The sequence below is a fragment of the Colletotrichum paranaense genome (assembly GCF_030867605.1).
Source record: "Colletotrichum paranaense strain IMI 384185 chromosome Unknown Scaffold_9.1, whole genome shotgun sequence".
Taxonomy (NCBI): Eukaryota; Fungi; Ascomycota; class Sordariomycetes; order Glomerellales; family Glomerellaceae; genus Colletotrichum; species Colletotrichum paranaense.
Window position 1 is genome coordinate 2,351,357 of NW_026848967.1, and position 17,836 is coordinate 2,369,192.

At 52.7% G+C, this 17,836-nt stretch overlaps 7 protein-coding genes across 7 annotated transcripts; 5 read left to right on the forward strand and 2 right to left on the reverse strand.

Annotated features, from left to right (window-relative positions):
• Positions 1–1,692: 1,692 nt before the first annotated feature.
• CPAR01_11566 (pectin lyase) lies at positions 1,693–3,117 on the forward strand (the record flags this gene model as incomplete). Its single annotated transcript, XM_060495825.1, has 2 exons — positions 1,693–2,238; positions 2,302–3,117. The coding sequence occupies 2 exons, from the start codon at positions 1,693–1,695 to the stop codon at positions 3,115–3,117; spliced, it is 1,362 nt and encodes a 453-aa protein (XP_060346173.1).
• An 887-nt stretch (positions 3,118–4,004) lies between these two features.
• Positions 4,005–4,476, forward strand: CPAR01_11567 (uncharacterized protein; the record flags this gene model as incomplete). The annotated part of the gene is made up of 3 exons (XM_060495826.1): positions 4,005–4,060; positions 4,180–4,255; positions 4,318–4,476. The coding sequence occupies 3 exons, from the start codon at positions 4,005–4,007 to the stop codon at positions 4,474–4,476; spliced, it is 291 nt and encodes a 96-aa protein (XP_060346174.1).
• A 1,028-nt stretch (positions 4,477–5,504) lies between these two features.
• Positions 5,505–7,191, forward strand: CPAR01_11568 (uncharacterized protein; the record flags this gene model as incomplete). The annotated part of the gene is made up of 5 exons (XM_060495827.1): positions 5,505–5,614; positions 5,671–5,711; positions 5,771–6,021; positions 6,077–7,014; positions 7,068–7,191. 5 exons carry the CDS (start codon positions 5,505–5,507, stop codon positions 7,189–7,191), a joined length of 1,464 nt encoding a protein of 487 aa, XP_060346175.1.
• A 421-nt stretch (positions 7,192–7,612) lies between these two features.
• CPAR01_11569 (D-isomer specific 2-hydroxyacid dehydrogenase) lies at positions 7,613–8,879 on the reverse strand (the record flags this gene model as incomplete). Its single annotated transcript, XM_060495828.1, has 4 exons — positions 7,613–8,213; positions 8,270–8,351; positions 8,416–8,468; positions 8,527–8,879. The coding sequence occupies 4 exons, from the start codon at positions 8,877–8,879 to the stop codon at positions 7,613–7,615; spliced, it is 1,089 nt and encodes a 362-aa protein (XP_060346176.1).
• A 1,263-nt stretch (positions 8,880–10,142) lies between these two features.
• Positions 10,143–10,755, forward strand: CPAR01_11570 (acetyltransferase; the record flags this gene model as incomplete). Its single annotated transcript, XM_060495829.1, has 2 exons — positions 10,143–10,173; positions 10,235–10,755. The coding sequence occupies 2 exons, from the start codon at positions 10,143–10,145 to the stop codon at positions 10,753–10,755; spliced, it is 552 nt and encodes a 183-aa protein (XP_060346177.1).
• A 275-nt stretch (positions 10,756–11,030) lies between these two features.
• CPAR01_11571 (uncharacterized protein) lies at positions 11,031–12,692 on the reverse strand (the record flags this gene model as incomplete). The annotated part of the gene is made up of 1 exon (XM_060495830.1): positions 11,031–12,692. One exon carries the CDS (start codon positions 12,690–12,692, stop codon positions 11,031–11,033), a length of 1,662 nt encoding a protein of 553 aa, XP_060346178.1.
• Positions 12,693–14,884: 2,192 nt separating this feature from the next.
• On the forward strand, positions 14,885–17,422 carry CPAR01_11572 (uncharacterized protein; the record flags this gene model as incomplete). Its single annotated transcript, XM_060495831.1, has 3 exons — positions 14,885–14,965; positions 15,050–16,766; positions 16,818–17,422. The coding sequence occupies 3 exons, from the start codon at positions 14,885–14,887 to the stop codon at positions 17,420–17,422; spliced, it is 2,403 nt and encodes an 800-aa protein (XP_060346179.1).
• Between the last annotated feature and the right edge of the window lie 414 nt (positions 17,423–17,836).

Genomic DNA, 17,836 nt, shown 5'->3' on the forward strand with positions numbered 1-17,836 from the left:
TCGCGTACAACTCGGTACGAGCCAATGATGTATCGATCTACTCACTGACTTTTGGTCGCTGAAAACGCCAGTCAAGTCTTCATGCAGAGCTTTGACGTGAGACATAACTGAAAAGACCAAGACGCCTACAACTATAAACCTATTGACAGGTCCAACGCCGACGAAGGAGGCACGTTGATTCATAGATAAGCACGGTCGCAAACACGCCTCAACGCCCATGCCAAGACCATCCATCAGCATCATTTGGTTAAAAAAAGAAAAACGATGGCAACTTCTTATTCGTGCTCGACGTCATCAAACCGTGCTGCATGCTTGTTTTGTTACTCTGACTGATATGCAAAGCATTTAATATGCGGAAATTGTGAGGAGGTTTCTAAACCTGATCTGGCAGTTATACCCAGAGTCAAGCGCACACAAAGCTTCTGACCTCACTAATCACAGTGCAGGAACAATTTGCAAGATTTTCGGACATATCCCGTCTCCCCGTTTACTTACGCTACTCCTTGCCCCTGATTGACGGGGCCCACTTGATATTGGATCTCGACCTGCCAGCACGGGATATACTCGGAAATTCTGTACCATTGGTACTAACTCAAACGTTGTTTGAGATCGCTAAGTGGTGTTTGTAGGAGTTCCACCGAGTCTGGGGCAAGCGGGGTACACTCTCCGAATGACTGAAAGTAGTGCGATGGCTGAAAAGCATCGGGAATCTAGGTTCTTCCCAAATATGGTTACAAAAAACCCAAACAAGACGGATGCTCAAAAAGCCAGCGTTCACATCGGCCTCTTAGTCGTCGACGGAGAAGCCACTGCTGGCCACTAGCAAGACAGAAGCTCCTCTATCACGAGAAAATACGAGTACGAAAGTGACCCTTGCCAAAACTCCAGTTTAGTGGCCCTTGTCTCCGGCCCCTTCACGCCGTTACCCTCAGTATTTTCTCTCAGCGATACATTCCTTTGGCTTGATGCGGCATCAACCGGCCGATTTCTTTCTCGCATTTGCTGAGATAGTCGCAATGTGGAACACACTTTGCTGGACCCAACGGCTGCGAGTGTGAGCTGCGTTGGGTCGAGGAGGTTTCCCGCGACGGAGAAAGGCCGCGCAGGTTCATGAGCTAGCATCACAAACAACTTGCCCAAATAGAACATAATTAGGAAGTCCCGCAGATATTTACTTGCATTTGGCATATGGGGCCGTGGAGGAGACGTCACTACTCTCAATCGAGCAGACTTTGTGTCCCATTCAGGGGGGCGCGTAGGGCGCACGCGCCGCAGCAAGACTGTAACTAACCAATCAAAGGGCTTCTGAGGAGCGCCTTACAGCTTTTCGATCTGTCAGTTTAATTAAAGTGACAGGCGTGGTCTGTTCCAGGTAGAAAGACTCCTCATCTTTGTGAGCTAAAGGGCTTTACCGTGTTCACGTACGAGGAATGGCTGGCATCGATGCTTTATCAGAGGCTGCCGCCTCCCATGAATTCGATGAGGCTCGGTGTTTCTCAACATATTTTCTCTTGCTATTGAGTTTTCCTCAAGTCTCTCTTTAATTTCTTTGGTCTCGAGTTGTCTCAATCGAGTCTGTCCATTCGTTGAGTTCAGGAACTCACTATTATCCACTCTCCTTCTCTTCTCAGTCTTTATATATTTTTCCCACTTCCCAGAATCTCCGCGGGTTCCGCGTCTTTTCCGGACACAATGAAGTCGGCTGCAACCATCTTGGCGGTCTTGGCGGCCGTTGCCAATTTGACTTCCGCTCAGACCGTAAGCGGAAAGGCGGAGGGCTTCGCGGCCGGAGTTACCGGCGGTGGAAGTCTTGCCGCCGTCACGCCCAAGGACATTGACGAGCTGACAAAGTACCTCACCGACGACGAGCCCCGTGTCATTGCTCTTTCCCAAGAGTATGACTTTACCGAGTCCGAAGGCACGGAGACCGGCACAGCATGCGCCAGCTGGGGCACCGGCGCCGCTTGCCAGAGAATCATCCAGGATGACTGCGGCAGTTCCACCAAGGAGACGGACACTTGGTACAAGGCCGCCCGTACGCCTATCGACGTCGGGTCCAACAAGACCATCATCGGTGTCGGTAACAAGGGCGTCATCAAAGGTAAGGGCTTGAGGATGCAGGGTAGCAACGTCATCATCCAGAACATTGAGATTACCGATCTGAACCACAAGTACGTCTGGGGTGGTGACGCTCTTTCTTTCGCCGGCGCTGACCTTGTCTGGGTCGACCACGTCACGGTAAGTCACATTCTGCTATAATCTAAGTATTTGTACCTTAATTCAAAGCTGACTTGAATCAAGACTACCCGTCCCGGGCGCCAGCACTACGTGTTCGGCTTCACTGCTAGCAAGCGCATCACCCTATCCAACAACTTCATCAACGGAAACTCGACCTACTCCACTGGCTGCGATGGATACCACTACTGGACTTTCGAAATGGTTGGTAAAGACGACCAGATTACCATGAAGAACAACTACGTGTACATGACCGCCGGTCGTGGTCCCGCCCTGAGCGGTTCCACCCTGCTTCACGCTGTCAACAACGTCTGGGAGGACACCAAGGGACACGCCATTGAGGGTGGCGAGGCTACCGCTCGCGGTATTTTCGAGGGCAACGCCTTCATCAACGTCAACCAGCTCGTCTCCGACTACCAGGGCAAGCTATTCACCGCTCCTGATGCGACCAGCGCCGCGGAGTGCAAGACTGCGCTGGGCAGAGCGTGCGAACTCAACGTCTTCGAGGACACCACCGACGCGTTCAAGTACACCGATACCTCTTTCTTCAGCGACTTTGATGGTCTCACCATTGCCAGCGCCGCAGCTGGTAGTGCGATCAAGACCACCGTCCCCAGCAACGCCGGCATGGGCAAGCTCAGCGCTTCGTCTTCCTCCGATGCTACAACTGAGGCTGCTGCCGAGACCGTTGATACCGTCGAGACTACTCCCTCGGCCGCTCCCGTAGCATCCACTTCTGCTGCGCCCAAGGCTTCCGAGGCTGCGACTTCTGGATCCGTTGCCCTGTACGGCCAGTGCGGTGGCCAGGGCTACTCCGGTGCCACTACCTGCGCATCTGGCAAGTGTCAGCTTGTCAACGACTGGTATTCCCAGTGCGTCTAAGTCGATGGAATGAAGTCAACTAGACACGGCCAAAAGCAAGAGAGGGAACAGGTGTGCACATGATCACGGGTAACGGCATTGTGTTGCGATACCCACCCTTTTGTAATATCATTTCGGATTCATCGGATCCATGCATGTATATTTTTCCTCTGAACTATATTTTTTTGGCCTGGAGCCACGTAGAAAAAGTCAGCGTTTTGTATCAGGTAACGTCTTTGCAGGCGAATACTTTCCTGATTTGATGTGAATACTGAAACCACTATCCATGCATGGATCATGAGTCTCTAGAGCTGCAGCTCGTATAACTAGCGGATGTAATTTGACAACTGCCTGACTTAGTGGGCTGGGTAAGGTGAGATTGATCCGCGGCGGCTGACAATATCCGTTATTGACTATGAGACGAACAGTCAAATTGCCTCGATTACCAAAGCTTTCCATGTTCCGATTTCCCGGGATGAAAGCTTCAATTGTGGGCGACTTAAAGCAATGGCAGAATTATTCGTCGAATCGTGGGTTTCACTACCTCTTGTTCCCACTTTCGCTTTCGCATTCGCTCCCTGCCGTGGCTCAGGCCACGCCTTGTCTCCAGTTCACCACTCTCTTGAGTCGTGAACATTATCATCCCACATCTCAGCCTTGCGGCAGTACCGGGAACCACTGGAGATCTGATCTAGTTGGACCCGGCGATTGCTTCAAGTATGTTAAACCCTTCGACTATGAATTACTGACATGCCAAGCAATAGCTATTTAAGTATCTACATCTTCCTCTTTACAATAATCATCTTCACAACTCATAACTCAACCAAACAGTCAACAGTCGCTTCAAGAATCACTCACTCACTTCAACGAACTCTCTTGCAATCAGCCCTACCTACTTCGCTCTCAAAATGCAGTTCTCTCCCGTGACCGCCATGATGACTTTCATCCTCGCTACCGCGACTGGGTACGCTATCCCTATTCTCTTCTGCCCATTCGTACTTCCTTCTCTTCTTCTATTGTTTTACGACAAGGCGCATGAAATACAAATTTCCAGAAGTTTGTGGCTAACAGACCATCAATTAGTGTCACCGCCAAGCATCACACCCAGCTTCATTGCATTACTGCCTCTGGAAGTGGCCAGTTCATCTTCGCATTCCCCGTAAGCTCTTGACTCCAGACCAATACCTGGTGCTCGAGACACAGAAACTGACAGCGAACTAGAACGATGCTGTGACCAACAAGGTCTGCCCCGGCTTCTGCTCCGACTGCACGCTCGGCGACAGCGATGGTCACCGTGTCTGCAACTCCCCCTCCAAGCAGATGGACGGCGATGGCTTCTCGAACGCCTGCATTGCTGCCGGTGCTATGGGTAGCGAGTAAGGAGCTTGATTAAGGTAGCTTAGATTAGCCGTATGTTTTGTAGCCAAGCCTTTTAGTCTCAAATCACTGCTCGAATGAGATGAGCTAAATTGTACCTGTTACCCGAGATGCGTGAATTAATGTACCACACTTGAATAGACTTCAGTTGTATGTTTTAACGCTTCACCTCTTGTATTTGTGCAATTGTGGACCCCTATACGTCATACGGCTCTTCGTTGCTGAGATCACGACTGCTTCATTCCTATAGTTGCCGGTTTAGTCTTCAGCCTCTGTGGACTCTTTGTAAGAGAAAGCGCCCAGACCAGGCAAGATCGGGCAATTTACAGTACAGAATAGACTTAAGAGATCCTTACCAAGATGCCCTATCAATAGTTCCCAATTGAGCTCCTATAATCTTGGCTATTTCCCTTTGCGCCACAGCAAAGTAGTGAACCCTGCCCAAACTTTAAAGAGGTGTTTGAAAATACTATCTTTGGCTCAGAAAGCAAACTCGTAGCCCATAATGAGCTTGGTATGGAGACTGTGGGCAGATGCTCAGGACCTTGGATGCAGAATCCGGGGTCTTAAACTTACTGTAGAACCTCTTCTAACCAAGAGTTACGTTTCTGCACGGAAAGAAAATACCAACTGCCGCGTACCCGCTCGCGCAATGTTACACAGGATGGCATCATCCCCAACAACCCCGGTAAGACGTCTAAACGATATTCAAAGGAAAGGTCGTCGTCCAACCACAACTTGCAGATATAAAGACCAGATAAGCTATCGGGAAAATAACTACATCCTCTTTATTGCCGAGCCATTTTGCCATGGGTGCGCGAGTCTGGATCCTCATCGGGAGAACCCCGACCCACGGCCGCTGGTGATGTGCTCCGATGCGGCGTTGACGACTTTACCAGAGCATCATCTATCTGAGGTTTCGTCGAACGTGGCAATGATAAATACTCTTCGGTAAAGACGATGATGCCTTGGTATCGATAGTTCCTTCCGGTACTGTTGCAAGTCCAAATCCGACTTCAGACTCATACGCCATGTCAACTCCGTCGGTTCGCCGTTGGTACCACTGGTTTGCACCTACCGATAGCCCAGAGGAGAGGAAACTGGTCCTCAAACTCGACTTTCTCATCGTACCATATGCTTTGTATGTCTCGATGTTTCTGCATGGTCTCTTCGACAAGACTGACCATACATCCGCAGCATCATCTACTGGGTTAAGTACATCGACCAGATCAACATCAGTAAGCGATCCTTCGAGACAAAATTTGAAGGTTTTCCATTGCAGCTAACAACAACATAGACAATGCCTACGTTTCTGGCATGGCCGATGAGCTCGGCTTCCACGGCAATGAGCTCGTCCAATTCCAGACCATCTTCGTCGTGGGCAACGTAGTCGGTCTTTTGCCGTTTATCTACCTGTTTCCAAGAGTTCCGATGCATGTGCTTGTTCCGACCCTAGATCTGGGTTGGGGCCTGTTTACCCTGCTGCAGTACCGTGCTCAGAGCTACGCGGAAATTATGGCATATCGATTCATGGTGGCCATCTTCGAAGTGAATTCTCTCTTTTACCTCGGCCGTCTTGGATTGAAGCTAACATACAGAGCAGGCCTCGTACTTCCCAGGAGTTCACTTCGTCCTCGGTTCATGGTATCGAAGCGACGAGATCGGCCGCAGAGGCGGCATTTTCTACATCGGTCTTACCCTTGGCACCTTGACAGCATCCTTACTGCAAGCCGCAGCAGTGACATACCTCGACGGGACCCACGGCCTAGCCGGCTGGCGCTGGCTCTTCATCATCAACGCAATCATCACACTACCTCTCGCGGTAATCGGATACTTTGTCTGGTCCGGCACGCCAGCAAAGCCAAACAAGCTCCTCATCAAGGAATCCGAACTCGAGCTGGCACGCTCGCGTCTGGAACAAGCGGGCGCATCAGTTAAGAGCACACCCTTCTCCTTGAACCTTCTGAAACGAGTCTTTACGAACTGGCGATTCTACGTCTTGATCATCTGGGATATACTCTTCTTCAACACCAGTGCAAACAGCGCGGCCTTCCTGCTGTGGATCAAGAGTCTCGGCAGATACAGCACAGCTCAGATGAATAACCTGGCCGCGCTCAGCCCCGGGCTGGGAATCTTCTTCGTGCTGTTCATCAACTTTAGCGCAGACTTGTGGATCGGGCGCCCTGCTGCAATCACTCTGGCGTCAGCGGTCAACTTCTCGGGACTGGTCATACTGGCGATCTGGAACGTGCCGGAAGCCGCAAAGTGGTATGCATTTAGCACCACATACTCTGCGGTTGCGGTCTCCTCGGTGCTGTACGGATGGGCCAACATCATCCTCAAACACAATATTGAGGAGCGGGCTTTGACATTGATCCTCATGACGGCCATCGCCACATCTACAAACGCGTGGATTCCGCTGTTTGTGTACCCAACTGTCGAAGCCCCAAGGTTTTCCAAGGGCTATATGTACTCTGCTGTCATGGTTGTGCTGTTGGTCATCATGACGCAGGTTGTGAGGCTTTTGTTAGGTTCTCATGGGTAAGCGCGCTTGATCATGAGCAGTTGAAGGCCAAGAGCTAACTTTGTGCTAGGGAGAAGAGGATACGTAAGGCTCAGGACAGTGATAGTACTGCGATTTCTGGTGACGAGCAGCCACCAACGAGCTACCAGACGCCTGAACAGAAGGTGCCTACGCCTGTAGTTGCGGCAGTCTAATTGTGCGGTAATGAAGAGCTCAAAGTATAGGGGAAGTAGAAGTGAAACCACCAGCAGATTGTACTCCATGGGAAGCTGGTATTCGTTGACGACAGTGGCAACGCCAGTGACATCTTCGTGGCATTCCCCAGGAGAATGATCTCTTCGTAACCAAAGGCCATCGATAGTTGCAAAACATTAACATTTCGAAATGTGTGACGCAGGCTATACGTCTTTGCTACAATATGTGGCGTGAAATCTGAGCGAGAAACAATCTTTGAGCGATAGTGGTGATGATACGAGGCCATACCGATGCTTGCACATTAAACATACATACTGCCTCATGATCTGAAATCAGAGTCAAGTTGTGATATTCTTCTAGCTTTCGTCAATTCATCGCAGATTACAGTCCTCTACCGCAACCCGTCCTCTCACAGGCGACCTAATATCCCTCCCTCTTGTTCACAAGATTAGCCAACTTCTTCCCCTCACTCAACCTCTTCAAATTCAACTCCAAAATCCCCAAAACCCTGTCCCCATAACTCGTAGACAATCCGCTAATATGCGGCGTGATCAACAGATTCTTCGCCTTCCAAAGCGGGTGGCCATCAGGCAACGGCTCCGGATCCGTAACATCCAGCGCCGCCCCTCGAATCGTCCCCTCCTCCAGCGCCGTAATCAAATCATCCGTGTTAATAATCGGACCACGCGCGATGTTCGAAATGAACGTCTTCTTCTCCGCCAAGATGTCAAACTCCTCGGCCGAGAGCAGGTGACTCGTCTTATCCGTCAACGGCGTCGCGACGACCAGCAAATCGAGCCCGGAACCCAAAAAGGCGTGCAGGTCAGCCTTGGAGGCGCCCGAGAACCATTTGGAGGGGAACTTGCCCTCCGGGTCGCCGAGCCCGGGGGGCGTGTAGGAGTCGTCGCGCTTGGATTCGGGGGTCGGGCGCGGGTGGAGGGTGTAGGCGTGGACTTTGAAGCCGAGGGCGGTGGCGACGCGGGCGGTTTGTCTGCCGATGCTGCCGTAGCCGAGGATGCCTCTGAGGATTTGTGAGAAATGGGTCCTGGGGCGTTTGGGTATGAGCGAGGGGCTTACATTGTGCGGCCGACTGCGTCTTCTACGAAATCGTTGCCGCGTTGCCAGTGGCCGGAGCGGTAGTTGTCGATATATTTAGGGACTGAGCGTTGAAGTTAGATGAGTGATTCCGGGAATATTTACGATTGCGATGGGGTATGTCTTACGTTGATGCTGGAACGAGAGGAATGTTGTTATGATCCATTCAGAAATCTGAGGTCTAGAGTTCTCATGTCAGTAAGAAGCTCTCATCCAGAAATCTGAACGACAAATCTTACCCATGGACACCATTCGCCGTGCAAAAGCTCACATCCGTATCCTTGAACAACGGGTCTGTGAGGATGTGATTGGCGCCAGCGCTCTGAAGCTGGACGTAGTGCAGCTTGGGCGCGTCCTCGATGGCGGGCAGGGCGCTGCCCGTCAGCAGGATCGTCACGTCCTTCCACTCATCATGGTTGAAGCTGTCTTTCGGTTTCCTGTCGGCCCAGCCTAGCTCGTGATGCACCACCTTCAGGTCGGGGAACTCGGCGCGCACCCTGTCAAGCCATTCCTGCGGCAGCGGGAATTGCGAGAGGACTAGAAGCTTGTGACCCTTGAGGGTCTTATTCGGTGGCGGGAGGAGCATGATCATTGGTGTGGTGGGTTGTTTTATGAGGGACGCCTCAGGGGGAGAATCTCAGGAGTGAGAGAGGAAGTTGGGCGATAAGCTTGGTTTTATAGCTTATAAAGCAACGCTGAGGTAAACTCGGGATGAGATGAAAGCCGTTTGTGTGAGTTTGAGAGTCTGAGAAGCTCCGACGGGATTGGAGGGTTTGGTTTCGTTTCAGCTGATGATCGCACAGTAAAGCAGGCCAAGCTTCTCAAATCTCCAACCGTCGCACTTTCAATCCCACCATCGGCATCTTTATGGGATTCGTCGGGGTGCGGGGGCTGCTTTGCGCATCGCAGGGTCGAATTGCGCAACAGGCAGGTCGGAAAGCCGCCGATGCGACCGATGGCCGGGGTGGGGGGAACACCAATGAACCAAGCCAAGGACTTTAATTCCTATGTACTACTCTCACTGTAGAACTGTGGGGGGGGAGAGGGCGCTCTTGGGGTTCAGACGGCTCGGTCAATGGCGTGCGGCAACATCGTCCATGTCATCATCACTGAGCAAGGATAAGGACAGTCCTGGTCCAATTGTGAAGCGGCATTGGGTGTATTAGCATCAACTTATCAATCCGTCCCGGACCGGTGTCGGCGACGGGTGGGAGATGCGGTGTTGGATACGGTTCTCCCGCCGGACATCAGTCTCAGCTCCCGTTCTAAACGCCGGGCCTCATACATTTGTGCGTATAAGAACGCCATTGGGTTTTGAAGTAGACGGAAGACTCTCATTCACTCCTAGTACCTGCATCGATGACTTGACATATGACAGTGTACTCTAATCGACCGGGGTCTTCGGAATGATACGCTGATGCTTTGTAATTCACGATAAGAGTGATTTCGCTGCTCAACTCCACAACCAAAACCCATGCTATTGGCGATTTCATTTATGACACTTCATCGATCAAATGAGATGCTATAGATACTCATAAAGACTCATTAAGGCTTGCTCTTCGTGTAGCCCAATGAGTACGATCATGAGAGCCCATATGAAACATCCAAGCAGGCGGTGAAAACGTCGACTCAATTCTGCCGGGACAACTGAGGGGGCTTGCATACAAGCTTCCCCACCACATGACATGAGGCGCGCCCTTGACGATCGTTTCTAACATCTTATGGATACGTTGTAGAATACAGTAGAGATACAAATACTGCCTCTAGATCACGACATTTGAGGCTCTGCTAGTCTTTCATATCGCAGTCTCACTCATCATAGAATTACAGTAGCGACCATCTTGTACACTTGAAGATGGCATCTGTCCGACACGCCCGCCGGGAGGGTAAGGCACTCCATCTCCAGAACCATGGCAGACGGGGGGCCCAGGACTGACACCCCACCAGATATCCCCACCATCCTAAGCCTCATCAAAGAGCTCGCAGACTACGAGCACGAGCTCGACAGCGTCCTTGCGACAGAAGAGACCCTCGGCGCCACAGTCGCCTTTGCGCCCTCGTCACCCCAGGAGACAACCTACACCCCAGGCAAACCCCAAACGGAGCCCACATCGCCGTCGAAACCCGCGCGTTGCCTCCTCCTCTTCAACGAGGCCGGCGAGGGCGTCGGCATGGCCCTCTACTTTTACAACTACAGCACCTGGCGCGCCAAGCCGGGCGTCTACCTCGAGGACCTCTACGTGCGTCTGTCGGAGCGCAAGAAGGGCTACGGCAAGCGGCTGCTCGTCGAGCTGGCCAAGGAGGTCGTCGCCATGGAGGGCGGGCGGCTCGAATGGTCCGTCTTGAAGTGGAATGAGCCGAGTATCAAGTTTTACGAGTCCATTGGCGCAAAGGCCATGAACGACTGGGTTGGCATGCGCGTCGATGGCGACGCCCTGCCGAAGCTGGCTGGCTTGCTTAATTCGTGAGGAGAGCCAGTCTCCACCGAAAGAAGAAAAATAGTTACAGTCATATAAATACATCGTTAAAGTATAAGACCAGCAACACAGCTAATCCAGAGGATACCTTTCTGAGATGCTCTCCCTCACTATCTGTGGCATACATTTGCCTGTAAGGAAAATGATCCGACCATTCTGGTACACGGACTCTCGATATCTTGGCATTCTAGCCTCCCTGGGCGCCTTTGGCTTGATGGATATGTTAGAGGCGGTATGACGTCTGTCATACCAATGAATTAGTCCGCCTATTTTGACGTCAAAGATGCTCCCCTCGAGTCACTCGAATTGGTGTCGCGTGTGTCTCGCTGCCTATGATCTCTAGACTTGGAGAGCTTGAAGGTTCCAAAGCTACCTGGCGTGCTGTCGACTTGACGCGGAGGCCTGGATAGGTTGGGATCCTTAAAGTCACGGGGCCTTGCTACAAAGTCGCCATGAGTTCCGGGCTTCTCGGAGTCAGGCGACTTAGACCGAGGCTCGCCAGTTGCACCGGCTTCACCACCAGAACTGACTTGTTTTGTACTTCTAGACTGGGCTTTCTCATCCTCGGGCACAGTACTGCTCGTGTCTGTAGACTCGTGTCGCTCTGGTTTCGGTAAGCGGCCTTGGGCATCGACGCCTTCGAAGAAATGATGATGCGTCGCGGTGACCACGGGCAGTTCTAATTCCACGCGACCCCACACAGGCCTTGCCGATTTGCTCTGGCCTCCCTTCATATATGAGGTTGCCTGCCACATCTTGAGATATTCACGCCGCACAGCGCGCTTGGAGAAGGCGCGGCGTTTGACATTCTCAATTACAATTCGGTCTGTCTTCTCATTGTGTCCAAGACGGAGGCGACGTGCTTGCGAATATGGTCCAAGGTCCTTCTCGCCGGTGAGCAATTCGAGCTTTCGTTGACTTGGTCGTTCAGTCTCGCGAACAGGGATATGGGCGGACGACTGCCACTCCCACAGTTCCCGCGGTTCCTGCGATTCCCATTCGTCTCCATCGTTGCCAGAGAGTATCGAAGACCGCTCGCTAGTCATGGCATCTTGAGGCGCTTCGACGGGGCCGCCGGCGATAGGCCGTCGTCTCAACATCCTGTACATTCCAGGAGGCGCCTCTCCGGATGCGAGCTGCTGTAAAGACTCCCAATTTGCCTGGGATACCGGAGGCATAATTTTGTCGGCCTGGGCCTTCCAGAACTTTCTTGTGAGTTTCGTTACTCTCCGCAATGCGACTGGACGGCCCCAGCCGTCCTTCTCGGGTACATCTTTTTCTGGATCAAGATCGCCGATTGTACCTCTAGGAAAGGCGGCGCCCGTGGTGTTACGCTGGTGGCTCTTTTGCGCCCTGAGGTATCGATCCAGCTTGGGAAGGTCCCAATTTTCTTCCATAGGACTGAGATGTTGCCGAAGCCAGGGCGTGGGCTCGTCCCAGGTGTATTCGCGGTTCCAAGGATGGATTTTGGCGCGCTTTTCCATCATCTTTTTATGCTCTTTCTTTTTCTTTGCGAGCTCTTCTAGCTTGGCAGGGTCGGCCTTGGGGTCCGGCGCCTTTTGGACAAATGAGGCCATAAGCTCGCGACGGGATTTGCCAAGTCGGCCAAAGGTATGCCACATGACACGCCGTAGACGGGCTTGATCGCCTTCAACGGCAGCCTGGAGTACAGGAACCTTGTGTTTTGCGTCGGCAAGAACCTTTTTGCGCCGGTCCACTTCCCTTTCTCGAGCTTCTGCTGAGTTGAGGGACTGGGGAATGTTGAGCTCGCTTTCAGCCATTCTGTCCCGCTCGTCTCGAAAAGCCGTCCGTATGCGATGATCGAGGAACGGTCGTATTGAGGGAGGAAAGTAGGTGGCAGAGCGCAGCAGGTGGCGGTAGACATGCAACGGCTGCACTGGCCGTGGCAAAGGTATTCGAGTCTGCATTGCGGCGGTATCGGTGTAGGCCTTCGTCGCAGAGGACGGACAGGACGGCGAAAGAGGGAGGAAAGGTCAATCGGAAGGTGAGGAGGTTAGGGCGAGATTGGTCTTTTCTTCATCGTGGTTGTTGCCAGGTCGGGCGGAAACGCATGTGCGATGTCGAGCAGGATGCATGCAGATGACAATGCAGAGGAGCACCAAGCTACCTTACAAGAAACTGCCCTGACAGGACCTGCACCTGCACCGTCCTCTTGCGCCGCTGCTCCCCGTTGGCTCGTTGATTTGGCTGGGCTGAGTCCGACTGGCCCAAGCTCCGGAGGTGGGGCCTTTAATCGGCTGGCGGTCGGCTTACCGCACACTGAACTTGAGAATTCACAAAGACAAGTAAGAAGACACGGAATAGATATATAGGGATACATAGGAATAGTGACATGACTTTTGTCTGAAAGCTAAAATCCAAGGCACTGTCTTACTTCCTACGCCAAGTGCAGGATTAAGTCTCTACTCAGAGACTGATGAGAACAATAGGGAAGGTGAGCTGTTACTTGATAATACGTGACTGAAAACATTGCACACGTGGTATTGTACTCCGCACGTACCTTGCCTTATGAGGTGACGGATGAGTGGATGTGTGGGAGACTCGATATGAGCGTTCTGACTGCCCCTCCTTCTGCTATGAGATGAGAATCATGCTTGAGTTCCATTCCATGGCCCCTCAGGGCGGGGGGGGGGAAGGTGGCAGAGACGCGATAAGAGGTCTGATAAGTGTGGCCGTGAATGGAAGCAGCGCCTGCCTAGTGAGTCGAGAGTGAGACGCGTCACGCCCTTTCCTTCCACTTTCAAGAACGCGTTGAAGGGAAGCAGGGGCCCAGGAGGAACCTTCCGCATCCTGGAGGTCGGCGCACAGTCAGAAAGATACGTTTCCAAGGTACTTTGCCTTGCGTACCTAGGTACTTTGCCTTCCCTACCTTAGGTAGTAAGGTACCTTACCTTAGGTAATGCATCGTTGAACGTGAGAATGGTGGCCTGTGCATCTCGCTTAACATATGGGAAAGCACCAATTCTCCCCCTCCTCCCTTCCCAAGTTCCCGCCCTTGAGTCAGCCGTCTCCCCCGTTCCTTCCCACTACTTCCAGGTTCCCAGCCAGCGAGCGCACGGCGTGCCGTAAATTGAGACGCGCGACACGCTCACATCGCAAGACACGCCCTCGCGAAACAGACACGTCCCCAACACCGTTAATTGAAATTCCCATTTCGGGCCCAGTGCCGCGGGCCCTTTTTCATTTTCGGACCCGGCAACCAAAGCGACGAATACTCGCAGTTGTGAACTCTGTCAGATATCCACTTGCTCTCCAGTCTGCCGTTGTCTGGACGCTCCAATCTCAACCTCATCCTTCTTCCTTTGGTGGCACTTTTTTGCGCCTTTCTGAACCTCAAATCCACCGCCTCTTTCTGCTCTTGGCTCGAACCCGAAAGGCACCTCTCTCTCTCCCTTGGAGAATAGCCGCCTACCACCCAAACCTCGCCTTCGCACCCTTCCACTCACAACCCACGACTCTACTCTGCTGCTGCTGCTGCTTGTGCTTGTCCTTCCAGCTGCCCTGCTTTGATCTTCCATCATTCGTCGTTACTGCTACCTGTGGCATAGCTACTGCATCCGCATACCTAGTACTGAGAGAGTCGATACCCAGCATAACGCACACAAAGCACCCGGTCAAAGGTGGCGCAACGCAAAGCACCGCAAAGCAACGCACCACACAACGAGCCCCCAACCAAAGACCAAAGGGAACAAGACGGCCGCGGTTGCACGCATTTCGCATTTCGAATCAGCGCATCCCCCAACTCCACTCTGTGACCTCTTCATCTTCTCAACCTCTACAACTACAAGGCCAAGCCATACCTCTCAACGTCGATTGATCGCCTCATTTATATAGAGCTCCGTTCCTCTACAACCCTTCTCCCCTCCTCTCCGCCTATCGATCACATCGCCTTGCCGTCGGTTGCTCGCTGCCAATGTGCTAGCGCTGGCACATGTCTTCGACCACCCTCACAACTGCCCAACCCTCCCACTCCCTCAATTCCCGCCGCAAATCCTCCTTGTCCACCGCCCGACACCAAGATAATCGCGGGAATCCCGCTTCTACAGCAGTGATGCCTTCCGCATCGCAATCACAGCCATCATCTCAACAGTCTTTCACAATGAGCCAGCAATCCCAGGGCGGCTACCGAGCCTATGGAGGGGACTCGAGGCTCGCCAATGAGGCCCCGCAGATTTACAGCGTAAGTACCGGTCTTGCTTGTGGTCGCGCTACCCCAATGTCGCAGTTCACCATACTGGACAGTCGCACTGACAAGCGCAACTAGGCCGTCTATTCCGGTGTCGACGTCTACGAGATGGAAGTTAATGGTGTCGCCGTTATGCGCAGGCGGCAAGACAGCTGGCTCAATGCCACACAAATCCTCAAAGTGGCCGGTGTCGACAAGGGAAAGCGCACAAAGATACTCGAAAAGGAGATCCAGACTGGCGAGCATGAAAAGGTCCAGGGAGGATACGGAAAATATCAGGGCACCTGGATCAAGTTCGACCGAGGCGTCGAAGTCTGCCGTCAATACGGCGTAGAGGAGGTCCTGCGCCCCTTGCTGACGTACGACATGGGTCAGGATGGAGGTGTGGCAGGCCGAGGAGACTTCAATACCCCGACCAAGGAGCAGGCCATGGCTGCGCAGAGGAAACGAATGTACAATGCCGGGAACGAGGCAAGGACGAATGCCATGGCCGGTCTCAACGGCACCTTTTTCAAAAATATTTCAACCACTGCGTCGCACGCTGTCGCTGCTATCAGCAAGGCACGATTCGACTCGCCTGGCCCGAGAAGCCGTAACGGACCAACCAAGGCGCCCAGCTTCAGCCGCCAGAGCTCTATGCAGAATGGCGATGACTTCCCGGGCAACTCACAGCAAAGCTTCGCTTCCGATTACGGTAACCAGAACGACTCGGCCTATTCGACCCAGCAAACAAGTCAGCAGTTTGATGGCCCAGAGCCGCCTAGGAAGCGACAGCGGGTAACCATGACACCGCAAGACAGCTTCGGATACAACAACAACTCTATGGAGATGTACCAGAACCAGTTCCCCGGATCGCCCACAGAACCCAACGAATCCTTCATCTACTCTCAAGCGAATGCCCCGCCACACGACGGCCACAGCCCTCTGAGCCCTTTACCATTCGAAATGTCCCCTGATGCGGAAGCGAAGCGTAGCATGCTCATGAGCCTCTTCATGGACTCAGCAACCTCGGATCAGTCAAAGCATGAGATGCTGCGGACATTAGCCCCCATTGAACTGGATATGCCTATCGACCAGCAAAGCCACACTGCTCTACACTGGGCGGCTACGTTATCACGTATGTCTCTCTTGCGGGCGCTCATTGCAGCAGGCGCCAGTCCTTTTCGAGTCAATGCCTCTGGAGAGACCGCTCTGGTCAGGGCATGTGTTGTGACAAACTCCATGGACCTGGGACAGTTTCCCGATCTCCTTGATGTTCTCGGAAGCACTATCGAGGTTCGCGACAGCAAGGGACGGACCGTTTTGCACCATATTGCCATGACGAGCGCCGTAAAGGGCAGGAACGCGGCAAGCAGGTATTACCTCGAAAGCCTCCTGGAATGGGTCGTGCGACAGGGCAGCAATCCCAACGGGCAACTCGCTGCCAATGGAAAGGGGGAGAGCGCTCCAGCCAGCTCACAATCTCAGCCATCATCACAGCCCAAAATGGGTATCGCTCGCTTCATGTCGGAGATTGTCAATGCCCAAGATCATGCCGGCGACACGGCCTTGAACATCGCAGCACGGATAGGCAACCGAAGCATCATCTCACAACTGCTAGAGGTCGGCGCTGATGGCGAAATTGCCAACCGCGCTGGTCTGCGGCCCGTAGACTTTGGCATTGGGGGTGAACCTGCGGACGAAGCTTCCAAGATCATCAATGGAGCCAACGGCAACGCAACAAATGGAGATGTCGAGAAGAACGGACTCGTCAGCATTGAACCAACAAAGGAAAGCAGTGATGAAATTATTTCATGTAAGTTTAATGTCCCCTTTTTACCACATCACCAAACTGACATTCCATCAGCGATTACACATCTCCTTACCGAAGCAAGCTCGACTTTCCAAAGCGAAGTGAAGTCAAAACAGGCCGTCATCGAGTCTCTCCACACCACCCTCCGCACAACATCAGCCCAACTAGGCGAGGCCAAGAGAAACCTCGAAGCCATGCAAGCAACTTTGCGCAAGCAGCAACTCGCGCGGCAAAAAGTTTCAAACCTGAGCCACGCTCGCGAAGAAGAACAAGTGCGCCTCACGCAGGAACAGAATCGGGCGGGGCGAACGAATGCCCTCTCATCGTCATGGGAGACGGAACTCAGCGCGGCGCTCGAGACGGCCGGCACGAATGGCGAAGGTGGCCTTTTGCCTTCGGCGGCGACCCTCAAGGCGAGATTAAGCGCCGTGTCGGCAAGACGGGACGTTACGCGCAAGATGGCGGGTGCGCTCAAGGGGAGGAGCAAGGACCTCGAGGTCAAGTACCGGCGCGTGGTGGCCATGTGTACGGGGGAGCCCGAGGATCAGGTCGATGCTGTCGTTGATGGTCTGTTGAGGGCGGTGGAGAGCGAAAAGGGCGAGTTGGAAGTTGAGCGTGTGAGGCGGTTTCTCGGCGGCGTCGAGGGTGTGGTGCATTAAGGTACTGTACCTAATGTGTGGTGTTGCGTCTCAACAGGATGGAAGGAGAAGAGACAGAAGTGCTCTCAGGAGAGAGAGCTATTTTGTGTGGATATTGTCATACCCCTATGTTGGAGAAGCATCCTTTTTTTTTTTATTCACGCCAATCCGATCGTTTTGGCAAGTATTCATATATTCGAAAGAGGAGTGGTGGTCTTTTGTCTGGTTTTATTTTACTCAATGGCGTTGAAGGGGAGTGAGGAACACAAATCAGGAGATGCGCGCGCGAGGCTCAGCTCAGAATATCATGATATCATTTATTCGTCTTGGCCATACAAGACGAGGCTTTCAACAATTACAAGTCTTTTTTCGATCTTCAAGACTCGTTGAGGTTTTTCAAAACGTCCTCATGCCTAAGCTATCTTATGAATGTTT